At 42.4% G+C, this 16,304-nt stretch overlaps 1 protein-coding gene across 2 annotated transcripts in view; it reads right to left on the bottom strand.

The window, feature by feature from the left end:
* pde3a (phosphodiesterase 3A, cGMP-inhibited) overlaps positions 1-16,304 on the bottom strand; it is a 457,973-nt gene that overhangs the window by 102,716 nt on the left and 338,953 nt on the right. For both annotated transcript variants that reach the window (XM_072562234.1, XM_072562235.1), the window contains 2 exons: positions 2,953-3,207; positions 926-1,083 (listed from right to left, as the gene is read on the bottom strand). In XM_072562234.1, the coding sequence (XP_072418335.1) occupies positions 926-1,083; positions 2,953-3,207 (413 nt within the window). The remainder of the gene's footprint in view (positions 1-925; positions 1,084-2,952; positions 3,208-16,304) is intronic.

Here is a 16,304-nt window from a genome sequence, read left to right as displayed (position 1 = left end):
ACCAAAAGTAGAGTTAATACAGAGAAATAGAACTGAAGAAGTGTCATACCAGACTCAAAACGTTAACGTGGTTTCTCTGTCTCCCTCTACAGATGCTGCCAGATCAGCTGAGTTTCTCTAGCATTCTCTGCATTTATTTCAGATTTCCAGCATGCACAGTATTTAACTTTTATCACATGTGGATGGCAAAACCGCAGAAAACCAAAACCTGGCTTCACCAGCAGGATTATGCATTCCTGGGAGTCTCCATAATAATAAACTGTCACCTACTGGTAGGATTCTGAGGGCTACACAGAACACGATGCAGGAATTCAAACACAAATGCATGAAGGGGATGGCGGTGAGTTGAAATGTTTGCAGGGGTTGGGCCACAGTGGGTAGAGTTATTAATCTGACCATGCCTGGATCCCACAGTCCTAGTGGTTGCAAGATAAGGATGAAGGAGTTTATCAGGAAGGTATCTAACACCTGGGAAAACTGATATCACTTGAATCTTTAACTTTTGGGCGCATTTGTGTTTAAATGTTTGGAGAGTTGGGGACAGGGGTTGGTCAGGACCTGCAGGATCAGGGATGGGGAGGAGATCATCAGTCCATGATTATTTGTTTTTGTTGCCCCATGATGATGACCCCGGTTACAGAAATCTGTGCGAGGAAGGAGATTGCTTTACAAACACACAAAAGGTACAAACCAGCCTTCCATGAGCTTTATTGGTGCCTTTTCCATACTCAGAGCAAACTTTTCAGTTGGATACCAACTGATGCTGCGTCCTCTACTTCGCCAATGACCAATTTTTACATACACCATTTCCTGGACACCAAGACTGAGGCAATACCTATTTGTGTTAATACTCACTGGCTCCATCACTCACAGGGTTTAGTATCACAGAAGATCTTGCAAGTAAAGCATACTAATCTGTGCCTACCTGCCAGATGGGGCTTCGTGAGATGGCTTTACGCTTCCACTGCGGTCTCTCCTGACGGGTCCAGGCTCCATGGTGGGCAGGCCGGTGGCAGACGTTGTTGTTGTCCATGTGGATGAAATCCTTCTCAATAGTCCTGGAGGCAGACTTCTCCTCAGTCGCTGAAGGGAGTAGAAGGATTGGTCTCAACAGAAATCAGCAGGACCTCAAAATGTCATGTGTGAACAATACTAGACTGTTAAGTCAATGCAGCTCAGGGAGAGGTGGTGGTGTCATGATAACGTCACTGAACTAGCAATCCAGAGGGCCGGCCTAATGTTCTGGGGATATGGGTTCAAATTCAATGGCAGATGGTGGAATTTGAATGCAATACAAAGCCAGCCTAATGATGAGCATTGTCAATCATGGCAGAAGCACATTCACTAATCTTTCAGGGAAGAGAATCCACTGTCCCTTATCTGGTCTGGTCTACATGTGATTCCAGACCCATAGCAATGTGTTTGACTCTTAATTACCTTTTGGAATGTTCTAACAAGATACTCGGTTCTAGGGCAATTAGGGATGGGCAATAAATGCTGCCTGAGCTAACAATGCCCACTTCACATGAACATATTTGAAAAAAAAGACCTAAAAGCAGAAATACTGAAGAACAATATATCAGGCAAAAATAATTATCATTTGATGATTCTTTAAAAAAAAGTTCTCTTTAAATAAATGCTTCTCCACCAGTTTGCAGCAAAATAACACTCATAAATCAAATATCATGAAAACTGATTATTTTCATTCAACCTTAAAGCATAATAAATAAAGAAAAATGCAGCAATTTTGTAAATAGAATAAACAGTTGATTAAATCAAATTACATTGAAAGGTTCTTCAGTTTAACCAGGACTGTGATAAAGGGATTTTCAAGTATTCATTAAATTTCCTATTGTAAATCCACAGATCTGTCTGATTGTTTGATAACCAGCAATCTGTTTCAAGTCAATAATTGTTTCAAACAGTACCTTCATCCGACAAAATGGCTGTCATAACAATGAAATGGGAAATCTGTCTGAAGAAACTAAGATTCCATTTGGTTGATCATCTCTCAAAGGAGCTAGTCAGTGAACTCCAATGACTTTGTTATATCTATTGACTTTTGCCAGTTCAAATCCATAAAACTTTCACCCAAAAATGTTGACAAAGCAGTTATCTCCCTTGTATGTGCAACCAATTAGCCTTGTAGTAAATTACTACATCTGCAATACAACTTGCATAGATTTATAAAGTTTAAAAGCAATGATGCACACACTAACAAATATCTCTAGTATTCTTTCACTCCTCCCCTTGCAAAGATCTATCCCAATTTCAGTTATAATAAAGAACTTACGTAGAATTTTCCCACACTTTTTTCTAAATACGGTGGTGAGGATGTAAGGTGGTGACTAATAGACCACCCCTCATTGGCTAGATGGTTCACCTAATTGTCTGCCAGTCAACTTGCTTAAGGCCCTATCACAGGCCTCAACACCGGTGACCCGGAATACCAGGAGCTGCTGGCCTATCAATGAAGCTAGCAAGATACATCCAGAATGGCATTTCCTTTGGTGGAATCTGATGGAACAGGAATGTCCCTTCAGAACTCACAAGTGAGGTCTGGGCTTCTGTTGTCCCTGGCAACCTACCATCCCTGGCTGTGGGGCCCTGGAGGAACCCTCCTCCCATGGTGTCAGTAGCCACCAGATCTTCATTGCTTCCTACTGTCCAGCTCCAGAAATAGATGAGCAGCTAAAGGGCAGGATTCAAACACGGTCCAGAAAACACTGATGCAGACTCATAATCCCCTCACAGGATTGGTGTCACAGCCATCGAGATATATCATAATTCTTCAATTTCCATACCTTTCCTGTTTTAAACCTTCTATGTAGAGGTCAAAAATGAATTTATTAGATTGTGAAAGGACAAACAGAAGATGACTAAAGCACATGGTGATTGTTATTAACTAGCACCTGACATATTGGAAATGGAAGTTAACATCACTTGGTGTACCTTTGGGATTGCGAGTTTCTCTCCTGGGCATTCTTCAGAGTCAGAACCAGCGTAGGACTCGCTGAATGATACTAATGGATTTATTCTGGGCTTGTGGACGGGCTGGAAGGTCAGTTGTGTGCTGAGGAGATTGCTGACAGCCCTCAAGGAGGTACTGACATTGGGAGGCAGAGACGGATCAGCCAGAAGGTCTGTAATTAATCCATGGGCCTCACCCATCACAGCAATATCGACAGTGACACTGGTCCCTGTAGACTGAAAAAAAAATGAGGAACATAAATACATCACTGTAGCAACAGCAGCCCAACAAGGTCTATCAAACCTTTACTAACACTTCTTTCAATGAAATGTACAAACACTGTTTATAATTCAGATGAGTTTCCCACATGCGGTACACCACAACCAGCTGTTAAATGCTGGTTTAAATGAGTTAGCTAATCCCACAATTCAGAGTTAGGATGTAGTTTTCTCAATGTTCCACGTGTTAACCAAGATGAATGATGATGAACCATGGTACAATAACCAGTTACTTCCATCTCCTTTTAATGCAATGCCATTTGAACTCAAGATTACTATGGGTTACAACTAATTTCAACCAATTTGCCATAAATTAACTCATTTGGCATTTTAATTTGAACTCAAATTACTTCACAGAATTTTCACTGTGTAGAAGGAGGCCATTTGGCCTATCATACCTGCACCGTGATTAATACCTCATACCAACATCTAACCTTTTGTCCATATCCCAGCACACACTATGTCTATCCAAATATTCATCCAATTTTCTCTTGAATACCTCAATTGAACTTACCTCACCACATTTCCAGGCAGTAGACTCCAGACCCTAACAATTTGCTGAGTGAAAAATGTGTTTTTCATGTTACCCTTGGTTTGTTTACACATCACTTTAAATCATTTGTAAATCTTATTCAGAGTTTGGTTCTCCTGAGGACTTTTCCTTCTTATTGGCTCATCCTGTCTCCATGATTATGTGTTTTTCTTAATCCTTCACTCTAAACTCTATTGAATCTTTCTTTCATTGTAGCACTGAGTCTCTTAGTGATCAATGTTATGTTAGTAAGCTCCTCCAGACACTAGACAACAAGATATTTGGAAAAAAAATCATCCCCAAATTATTATAATTTAACCATATGTTACTAGACAATCCCGCCAACTGCATGAGGAATAAATTCCTCTTCCAGCAGGGTTTCCACAATTTGTGAAATTAACTAAGTCTGACTTTGTTTGGCAATCAAGTGGTATGTTTAAATATGAATTTATGTAGGAGGGATAATTATACATCGCTTCTAAAAATTTCAAAAATCCAAAATAGGTATTGGTCTTTTTAAAATGATATTAGCTGTGTCTGAGATGTTCAAAAGGAATTCTCAAATTCAATGTTAAAGTCAAGTTGATATGTTCCTATATAATGTTGCCTATTGCAACATTGTTATGGCCCATATTAAACCCCTTCCAAATATATTAAGAAGATAGCTTAGACCCGACCTTTTTCTTATTTTAAAGGTAAGTGCTAGGAAATGCATTCCAGGTGCACTTCAATTGGTTAAACTACTAGTCTTGAGGCAAATCACACTTTATTTATACATTATAGTTAAAATAAAACAAAAAAGAAGAAATTGGAATAATAACTCTATTGGAAAGCTTAATAGAATAATAGATTATTAACTACTAATTAACTGTTCCAGTAAAGAAACATCCCATTAACACACCCTTGGCAAGGGCAAATTCAGTAAAGTAGATTATCTCACATGCAATTCTAGCTGCAGGAAGAGAACCCCAGTTTTTAGAGAGAGGAATAAGAGCTTCCACATCCAGCTTCAAGACCTTAGCAACTGCAGAAAGCTAAAACCGAACAGCAAGGCTCTGTGGAAGCTTCACCCCAACCAGCCAGGCTGCTTCTATTGTTCCAACTTTAAAAAAAAAACAAAGCCTCACAAGCTGTTTATTGGCTTTGAGTAGACTGTTCTGCACCTCTGTCTCAAACTTTCTTCATCAAAAAATACAGAACAAAATAAACCTGTTAAAGCCATAGAATTGTTTCATCATTACTGTCTCCTTTCACTTTTGGATTGATTAAGAACACAACAAGGATTTATCTGAATCCTTTAATGGAATTGATTAGCTATAACATTAATATTTACTTCTGTGTGGTTGTTCAAGCTGAAGAATATTTTACACTGATTACTTAGATAGACTATAGAAAGGCAGTCATCTAGGTACTTGAGGGAGGATGTTGATCCTGGGTCCATCGTACAAATCAACTGGTATCATAAAGTCTTCAGTTATCACTTGTTCAGATACACACTGGTCTCAAGTGGACTTTGCAGGTTGTGATGATTTCATGTCTCTTTTGCCCTTGCCCTTCCAGGTGGTGGGGGTTGCCAATTTGAAAGGGACAGTCGGAAGAGGGTACATACTGGTGTCACTGTGCGTCAGCAGTGGAAAGAGTAAACGCTGGAGGTGGTGGATGGAGTGCAAATCAAGCTGCTGCTTCATCCTGAATAGTATTAAGATTCTTGAGAGTTGCAGGAATGGTATTCACCTTGAAAAATCCATCACACGCTCTGTTCTGTTGAGGAACGGGAGATATTGTCAAGCTCAGCCATCAGTTTTGAAGCAAAATATGACCCATAAACTGTAAGTACGTTTGCCTTCCCTGAGAGCAAGTTAGCTCTATCTTCCCCTTTGCTCGGTAAGGTAACTCACAGTGTTCTGTTTAAGTGGGTAAAGCATTGATTCAACTTGCTTTATGCAAAATGTGGAGATTTTACAGTGTGAAGCAGCAAATGGCAGTGCTACAGCTCAATAAATTACCTTCAGAACTGAAGCCAAAAATATAGACCACAGAGAAGAAGCTGAGGTTTGTTTCTCTTCCAGTCTGAATACAGCAAAGATCACTCTTCATTGTGGATACTTTATCCACATGCCATCCTTTGCAGCACCAATGACGTGGAGGCCTGGTATTTCTGCTGTTCTTAATTGCATCTTGGCTTTAATCTAAGTAAACACCATTGAGTGTCTATACCAGTCATGCCCTGAACCTGAGATTTCCACATTCAAAAAAATTGAAGATTATACAAGTTATAGGGTGACCCTGTTCTTGAGAAATGGATCCTTCCAGATTGCAAGGAACAATGCTTACTGACAGGGTCGAATCTTATAGAATCCCTACAGTGCGGAAACAGGCTCTTCAGCTCAACAAGTCCACATGACCCTCTGAATAGTATCCCACCCAAACCCATTACTCTACATTTATCCTTGACTAATGCACCTAGCCTACACATCCCTGAACACTATGGGTAATTTCCCATGGCCTAACCTGTATATCTTTGGATTGTGGGAGGAAACCAGAGCACCTAGACGAAACCGGCGCAGACACGGGGAAAATGTGCAAACTCCACACAGACAGTCGTCTGAGGCTGGATTCGAACCTGGGTCCCTGATGCTGTGAGGCAGCAGTGCCCCAATGAATCAATTTTCATTCATTCATAAGATTAGATTCCCTCCAGTGTGGAAACAGGCCATTTGGCCCAACAAGGCAACACCAACCATCCAAAGTGTAACCCATCCGGACTCATTTCCCTTTGACTGATGCACCTAACACTATGGACAATTTAGCATGGCCAATTAGCCTGACCTGCAAATCTTTGGACTGTGGGAGGTAACCGGAGCACCTGAAGGAAACCCACACAGACACGGGGAGAATGTGCAAACTCCACATAGACAGTCGCCTGAGGCTGGAATTGAACCCAAGTCCCTGATGCAGTGAGACAGCGGTGCTAACCACTGAGCCACCATGCCATTCACCACCATGAGCCTGACATGATGTAGCTGAGAAGGATCTTGTCCACTCTGTCAAATGAAGTGACAATGAGACACTCCCATGGGCACTCCTAGGTCTTCCCTGGTACCAAGGATCCATGATAGAAATCTTGGTCATGCAAGCTACCAGCCAATCAGCTCCCAGCAGTTCTACAGTGCTCAGCAGCACCAGTGGGAAGGGTTGTGGGTGCTGATGGTAATGCAACTAATGGAGGCCCACAATCACAGAGGATCACGGGGGGTTGGTGGGGGCGCAAATCGATCAAGGGGAAAGCAGAGGGTCTTCAGCAAGTTTTCTGTCTTGATGCTGGGCATACCAATCAGGTATTCAGCATGGAGGGACTCCCTGAACCTTGGAGGGCTGAAGGCAATGTTTCCGAAGGTTCGCTTTCCAAGCTTCCCATCCAGTGAAGTTCTCAGCTTGCCACTGATGGATACTGGCAGCAGTAAGACAAAATCGTAGAAAATAAGTGTAGCCCATCGAGCCCATTGACCATTTAACATGGAGGGGCCACAGCTGATGCTCCTCCCCAATGCCACACTCCCATTCTCTCCCTATATCCCACAATGCCTTTGGAAGATTGTTTGTTCATTTCTTAAATATTGTCAGTGACTTGATCTCCACAGCCTTCTGTATTAGAGAAGTCCACAGTCCACCAGCCTTTGAGTAAAGACATTTCTCATCTCAATCCAACACCATGACCTGAGACTACAATTTGTGGTTCTGGACCCTGCATAAGATTGCATGGGCTACCCATTTAAGGATGGGTAGGAAGGAGAGCTGTCCACGAGACTTTCCGGCCTTCATTTAATCAGCCTGAGGCAGATGACGGGAGTTACCCCACCTACCACACAATCACCCAATTAAATGCCGCTCCTAACACATAACATGCCTCAGTTGAGGGCACTATGTTCCAGGGAGAGGAAGGAGTTGTGGAAAGGGAAGTAGGAGGACCTAGGTACCACATTGGAAGAAAAGCCTGAAATGTTGGCAGTCAGTTCCTTCTTCTGACAAAACTTTACAGATGGGCCCAAATCCATTATGGTAATTAATTAGGCCTTTATCCTTTGTCATAGTCTATAACGGTATCCTCTAGTTTTATTAGGTGATAGAGAGATTAGGGTGGGGTGAGGGGAGGAATGGTAATGGTGGGGGAGGCAAGCTAATGTCATGATTTTGATTGTAACTCGTGCAGATGGTAATCTAAAACATCAGAGAGGGATCAATTTCAGACATTTCCTTGCTGCATTTCTGAACTGCTTCATTCAATGCTCCAAGTCTTAACATTGGGTTACCGTGGAAACTGCTGAAAGGCATCACAATTCACATTTAAGGTTGCTGCTTTTGATTGGAAAGAATGTACTGGTGAGCAATACAATTCATGAATGACGTAAAGAGCAGCGCAATGAGGCCTAGTCATAGCTTAAAAGCCATTGATTTATTCCTGATAAACAAAAAATCAAAAACATTAATGGTTAGATTGGAATTACGCTGAGCAAGAGGAGGTAGGAGACTGATAGATTTTAAAGCTATAACTTTGCATATCCATTACATTTTTAAAAAATCATTCAACTTGCCTGTTGTAGATTATTTGCAGACATTTTCTAGCATAATTTTAAGAGACTAAAATCCAATAACGACTTCCTACAAGATATAGCACCTTTCACATAGCAAAACTTTCTCAGGAATAAAATATGACAATGAGACACCTAAGTAGATATTAGGACAGATCATCAAAAGTTTGGTCAGAGATCGGCTTTCTGGATTAAGGGGTTAATGTAAATCAATCCATAATGTTATTGATGATACAATCATGACATAGGCAAAAAAAGTCTGAACTGGACACAAAGTGAAGTAATATACTGTCCTTAGAGAGACAAGGTTCAAACCCAGACTATAGTAATGTATACAACATCAATAAAGAGTTGGTATTATTTTACTACATCTAATCCCGATTATTGGGACAGTTAAGTAGACAAGGATTGCAACTAAACCGCACTAAAGAGACTGAAACAAACCAAGTCAGACATAATAGACAGACCAGACCGTGCCAGCAACTGTCCCTTCTTTGGTCAACCCGACCACAAACTTGGATTTAAGGAGCATCCAAAAGGTAGACAGTGGAATAGAAAGCTCCCCAGAACTGAGGACAGAATCCCAGAGGATTGGACTGCAGAAGCAGAGCTGATAGTAGCAAGGGCCAGTGAGAAATGGGATATACAAGAGACCACAATTGGTGGAGCACAGGAACAATGAAGGGCTGGAGAGGGTTACAATGCTTAGGAGAGACAAGATTATGAAAGGGTTTGAAACTAAAGGGTGAGAATTTTACAGTCGAGGTATTCCTGGGAGTCAATGTAGGTCAGTGAGCATGGGGCTTATGGGTGAATGGGTCTTGTGTGGGCTGCACTTCACTGATTTACCAAACACATCCTTCCAAAACTCAAACCCCTGTTACAATCAGAAGAGGGAGAAGGTGAGACCCATTCCTGTACGAAATGATGCACCACAGAAGGGTGCTCCCCCCATTGAGCTGTGCTAGTTCTTTGAAAGGACTATGAATTAGGCCCCATATCCATTTTCCCCAAGACCCTGACAAACCTTTCTTTCCAAATATATACCCTGGAAATTAAGAAGTTGTACTTGCTCCCACCACCAATTCAGGCAGTCCTATCCACATTCAACAAAGGTCTCATCTGGATTCTTAGAAATAGAAAAAATACAGCGCAGCACAGCCCTCAATGTTGCACCGATCCAACCCCACCTAACCTACACTAGCCCACTATCCTCCATATGCCTATCCAATGCCCGTTTAAATGCCCATAAAGAGGGAGAGTCCACCACTGCTACTGGCAGGGCATTCCATGAACTCACAACTCGCTGAGTAAAGAATCTACCCCTAACATCTGTCCTATACCTACAACCCCTTAATTTAAAGCTATGCCCCCTCATAATAGCTGACTCCATACGTGGAAAAAGGTTCTCATGGTCAACCCTATCTAAACCCCTAATCATCTTGTATACCTCTGTCAAATCTCCCCTAAACCTTCTTTTCTCCAATGAAAACAGCCCCAAGTGCCTCAGCCTTTCCTCATACGATCTTCCTACCATACCAGGCAACATCCTGGTAAACCTCCTCTGCACCTGTTCCAGTGCCTCCACATCCTTCCTATAGTATGGCGACCAAAACTGCACACAATACTCCAGATGCGGCCACACCAGAGTCTTATACAACTGCAACATGACCTCAGGACTCCGGAACTCAATTCCTCTACCAATAAAAGCCAGTACGCCATATGCCTTCTTCACCACACTATTTACCTGGGTGGCAACTTTCAGAGATCTGTGTACATGGACACCAAGATTCCTCTGCTCATCCACACTACCAAGTATCTGACCATTAGCCCAGTAGCCCATCTTTTTGTTACTCTTACCAAAGTGAATCACCTCACACTTACCCACATTGAACTCTATTTGCCACCTTTCTGCCCAGCTCTGCAGCTTATCTATTTCCCGCTGTAACCTGCCACATCCTTCCTCACTGTCAACAACTCCACCGACTTTCGTATCATCCGCAAACTTGCTCACCCAACCTTCTAACCCCTCCTCAAGGTCATTTATAAAAATGACAAACAGCAATGGTCCCAAAACAGATCCTTGCGGAACACTGCTAGAAACTGCACTTCAAGATGAACCTTTACCATCAACTACTACCCTCTGTCTTCTTCCAGCCAGCCAATTCCTAATCCAAACCTCCAACTCACCCTCAATGCCATACCTCCGTATTTTTTGCAGTAGCCTACCATGGGGAACCTTATCAAATGCCTTACTAAAATCCATATACACCACATCTACCGCTTTACCCACGTCCACCTCCTTAGTCGCCTTCTCAAAGAATTCAATAAGGTTTGTGAGGCATGACCTGCCCTTCACAAAACCATGCCGACTATCCTTGATCACATTATTCCTATCCAGGTGTTCATAAATCCTATCCCTTACAATTCTCTCTAAGACTTTGCCCACAACAGAAGTGAGACTCACCGGCCTATAGTTACTAGGGTTATCCCTACTCCCCTTCTTCTCTCTGAAATCTGTGCACTCTGGATACCATCCCTGCTGACAGTGAACACATCCTCCAGGCTTGCAGTCATCCATTTTTCAAACTCCTTAGTTAAATATTGCCTCCACCTTCTTTTCCCCAAGGAGATCAATTTCAACTTCTCCGGTCCCTTCACATGACTGAAAGTCCCTCACGTTGGCACCATTCTGGTCAATCTCCTCTGCATCTTCTCTGTGAACTTTAAAACAAAACCTTGGTCCTTCTATCTGGCTGTTTTCAATTGGTTTTCGTGCTATAATCAAAATGCCTGTCAAAGCCCTTTCCAGCCAGTTCACTCTGGATTTTAATCAACATGCGCGATGTCTCTTTAAGAAAAATATATCTGACAACCAGGAATGAGAAGCCAAGGCCAAACTGTGTTTTGATTCTTTACTGTTATAAGGGCCTTTGGAGCCAGTTACATCAGCAGGGACCAGCAATGGAGTCTCAAGACTCGCTTCTATTCAACGCAACAGCAAGGTGGGGGTGGAGATCAATGCAGATCACAGACATTTTCAAGATTTGGCTCAGAATATATTGGAGGAAAGCCATGTGAAAAGACAAACTCTGGTTGAAAGCACATATTCCAGGCACCTATCTTCGCCTTGAGACTGCCTTCTGAGATTTGGAACAGTCAGTGATTTATAGCAGCCTACAATGAGGCCAGTGAATCCACGATGACTTTCAATTGTTTCTCCCAAGCTATTATTTAAAGAAAATAAAACACAGGAAATGAAATATTTTTCTCTTAATGCTAAAGCAGAGGATACTGATTTTAAAATAATTTGTGTCAATGGGAAAATAACCGAGGATATGCACTGAGTTACATAGATAATTCAACCTTGTGTGCATTAGGCTTCATATCTTGACCATGTAATGAAAATTTATATTTTTACAGAACCTTTAACACAGTCACGCATTCCAAGGAGCTTCATGTGGGTATTATAAAACAGAATGGCACTGGGTTACGTAAGGAGATGGCCAGTCAGATGACCCAAAAGCTTGTTTAGAGAGATGGTTCTTAAGAGGTCTCTTTGAGGAAGACAGTGAGGTGAAGAGGTAGAAAGATATGGAGAGGTTGGGGCCTGGGTAACTGGTCGCCATTGGTGATATAGTTAGGACTGGGGACAGATCCCAAAGAGGCTGGAAATTGAGGTGTGCAGATATCCCATTAGCAATGAGCTGGGGAAATGGAGGAGGTAACAGAGATGGGGGGCAAGCGAGACCATGGAGGGACCTGAAAAACAAGACATTGCTTTACTGGGAGCCAATGTAGGTCAGTGAAAAAGGAACGTGATACATTGTCAGCTAAGGCATAGGCAGCAGAGATTTGAATGACCTCAGGTTTAGAAAGGGTGCAGTGTACAAGGCTGACCAGTTAGGAGTGTGTTGGATAGTTGAGCTTAGAGGTGACAAAAGCATGAATGGTCGTTTCAGTTTCAGCAGCAAGTAATCTGAGATAGGAGTAAAATCAGACAATGTTGTGCAGTTGGACATAGGGAGTCTTAATGATAGCATGAATATGAGTTTGGAATCTCATCTCAAAATCTAACATGATGCCAAGGTCACAAACAAGCATGCTTAATTCTCTTAGGGAGGTGGATAGAGTTGTTGGCTAGGAAATGGAGCTCAGAGCATGAGACAAAATCAATGGCTTCAGCCTTCACAATAGTTAATTAGAGAAAATGTTTGCACACCCAGCAATGTTAAAGAAGCAGTCTCATTGTCTTGGAGGAGTGGACTAGTCAAGAGGAGTGACCAGAACACAATGTGAATTCACAGACTGGACTAAATTACCTACCCTTATTTAAACAGCTATATGAAATCAAGTAAAACCAGTCCTGAACAATGTTCAAAAACAGAAAGTGCTGGAGAAACTCAGCAGGTCTGACAGCTTCTGTGGAGAGAGAAACAGTTTTGGGTCCAGTGACCCTTCTTCAGAACCCTGTACTTTAGAATGTGTAGAGTTATTGATTTCACATCATACAGGTGACAAACATGTTTAGTGGTGATGGTGGCATTAGGGAATTTCATTAGATTAATAAAACAGAAGTCAATGCTCCAGGAACAAAGGTTCAAAACCCACCATGTCAGTTGGTGGAATTTAAGTTCAATTAATAAATGTGGACTATAATAAGGTTAGTCGTAGTAATGGTCACATGACACTATCAGCAATTGTTACAAATGTCCTCAACTTACAAATGCTCTAAAGATAATGTAATTGGTTTCTACTTATGGTACCCACAGCCCACGAAAGAAAGGAAGAATGAATCTGAAGCTGTCTCTGTTGTGGGCTGTCGGTGGCTGGATAAGTTGAAGTTTCATGCTCAACAGATTTTTGAGAGGCATTTGGATATGGCAACAAGCGGACAATTGGAGTTGTGGCACAAATCAGCCATTATTTGTTTAAATGGCAGAGCAGGCTTGAGGGAAAAAACAATTAATTTCCATCCTTTTGTTCCAATATTTAGTAGAAATAACAGCACGGCTTATGATGCAGCTTTATGTGTCAATTCCATTTTAAGAAGGAAATCAGTAAACGGATAACCTATCAAGAAAAACTCAACATTTCTAAAAATTAACGGGACAAAATTATGACGTTTGGCACTTCACAATGGTGATACCTATTAATGACCCCCACTCCAGCACCTAAACTCACACCTGTTAACAGTAGCAAGTGACCTTATGAACCTTCAGCTCCTAACATCCACAGAATTTTGTAAAAGTAAATGTGACATGTGAATAGCTTCAAGGATGTGGTCTCACCTTAGGATCCAAACTGCTGTTGAGAAAGTCTCATTCAAACTACTTGTATAAGATAATTGATGAGTGATCACTCCCAGGTAACCAATATTGCCTGCTCGATTCCTCAAATTAAACTGCAAATTACTATGTGATGTACAAAAGCAGCAATGTAATTGCAGAATAATTATTCATTGTCTCATGCGAACATTATGTATGAACAGCAAGTGCTAAATCAATTGTACCAACACAAGACTGACCATTAACACTGATACTACAATCACAAAACTTGAATGTAACCCAGATAAAATATCCAACACAAATATCCTTCTCTCAGTGTTGCACTGCAGTGTCACTTTGGAGTAAATGTTTGAGGGTCCTTTTGAGACTTGAATGCATTACCTTCTGACTCTGAGGTGACAGTCAGGTCAATTGAGCCAAGGCTAATGCTTTGACAGACTAACTTCATTCATAATGTAAAACTGATATGAGAAAACCATCATTGAAGCATCATGCAACATGATGTTGTTACAATGAAGGCAATACTGATAGTGACCACACATAATTCTGGACCCATTCCTTTCACCAAACTGCTTGTTTTGAAAGTACAAACAGAAAGCTCAATTTTGAGATTTGTAACAATTTCCAGGCAAGAAAATGAATACAATAAAAACATGAATCTTGGAGAAAAGGACCAATCTACCAATCAATGCTACTTTTGCAGCAGATCATGGACTATTACCCTATCATGAATCCCACCAACTCATTTACTCTTTGTAAGATTCACATTGAACTCTAAAGCTAATTCAACAACCTGTCAAAACACCCCACTGCTTAACCACTGTGGAATGACATCATTTTCCCTCTTTGTCCAGCAATTGTTGTGATTTCACTGGAATTATTTTCTAGTGTTCTAACAGTGGATAGCATTACCCAACATCAAGCTTTTACATACCAGTAACCTACAGCTACTCAAAGGCCATCCCTTTCACAACTGCCCTGCAGTGATTAGGTGCCTTGAGGTGCCATTCCCTTGAGGTGCCACATAATTATAGCATGCTCAATAAGACTGTCCATTCTGACATATTTGGTTCGACTGCTAGTTTCTCTGACTTTCCATTATATAACTGTTGATGGCTGTCATTGCTGTGTCAGGTTTCTACCCTGCCTCCACAAATAAGCATGTGGTTCCATTGCAACTTGGGATCTGTAGAACTGCTTGTTATGCACTTGAAATATTGCTCAATCTTTCTTGCATGAAGACACATTATGTTTTTTCACATTTGAATAATGCTTTGACCCCAGAATTTATAGATGTTGCTCTTATAGATATTTTTAATCAACCTGTTCAGACATAATAATGGAGCAACTGGAATTAAACCCAGGCCTCCTTGCTCAGAGGGAGGGACATTATCAGTGCATACAAGTTGCATTTACATTTGCATTTGTGTAATGTCTTTCATGATGTGAAGATGTACCAAACCGCTTAACAGCCAATGAAGGGCTATAGAGGTGTAATGCTGTACTGTAGGATATCTGGCAGCCAACTTGTGCTATTAACATTTATAAAGCTCTTTGTAAAACCTTTATATACTTATGCAAACTTACTTTCCTATCTAGGAGAAAGTGAGCACTGCAGATGCTGGAGACCAGAGTTGAAAAGTGTGGTGCTGGAAAAGCGCAGCAGGTCAGGCAGCATCCGAGGAGCAGGAGAATCGACGTTTCAGGCATAAGCCCTTATTCAGGAATGAAGATGGTGTGCCAGACGGGCTGAGATAAAAGGTGGGGGGGGGGAGGAATTTGGGGGAGCGGCGCTGGGAATACAATAGATGGAAGGAGGTGAGGGTGAGGCCAGAGAGGGGGTGGGGGCGGAGAGGTCAGGAAGAAGATTGCAGGTCAAGAGGGTGGTGCTGAATCCGGGGGTTGGGACTGAGATAAGGTGGGGGGAGGGGAAATGAGGAAGCTGGAGAAATCTACATTCATCCCGTGTGGTTGGAGGGTTCCTAGGTGGAAGATGAGGCGCTCTTCCTCCAGGCGCGTGTGGCCAGGGACTAGCAATGGAGGAGGTCAAGGACCTGCATGTCCTTGGCGGAGTGGGAGGGGGAGTTAAAGTGTTCAGCACAGGGCGGTTGGGTTGGTTGGTGTGGGTGTCCCAGAGGTGTTCCCTGAAACGTTCCGCAAGTAGGGACTGTCTCCCCAATGTAGAGGAGACCACATCGGGTGCAGCAGATACAGTAAATGATGTTTGTGGAGGTGCAGGTGAATTTGCGATGGATATGGAACGATCCACTGGGGCGTAGGAGGGAGGTGAGGGGGGAAGTGTGGGTGCAAGTTTTGCACTTCTTGCGGTTGCAGGGGAAGGTGCCGGGAGTGGAGGTTGGGTTGGTGGGGGGTGTGGACCTGATGAGGGAGTCGCAGAGGGAGTGGTCTTTCCGGAACCCTGATAGGGGAGGGGAGGGAAATATATCCCTGGTGGTGGGGTCTGTTTGGAGGTGGCGGAAATGACGGAGATTGGTGGGGCTGAAGGTGAGGACCAGTGGGGTTCTGTCCTGGTGGCAATTGGAAGGGTGGGGTTCAAGGGCGGAGGTGCGGGAAGTGGAGGAGATGCGGTGGAGAGCATCATCGACCACGTCGGAGGGGAAATTGTGGTCTTTGAAGAAGGAGGCC

Source organism: Chiloscyllium punctatum, chromosome 44 (genome assembly GCF_047496795.1).
Source record: "Chiloscyllium punctatum isolate Juve2018m chromosome 44, sChiPun1.3, whole genome shotgun sequence".
Classification (NCBI taxonomy): Eukaryota; Metazoa; Chordata; class Chondrichthyes; order Orectolobiformes; family Hemiscylliidae; genus Chiloscyllium; species Chiloscyllium punctatum.
This window is presented reverse-complemented; position numbering and strand designations above follow the sequence as displayed.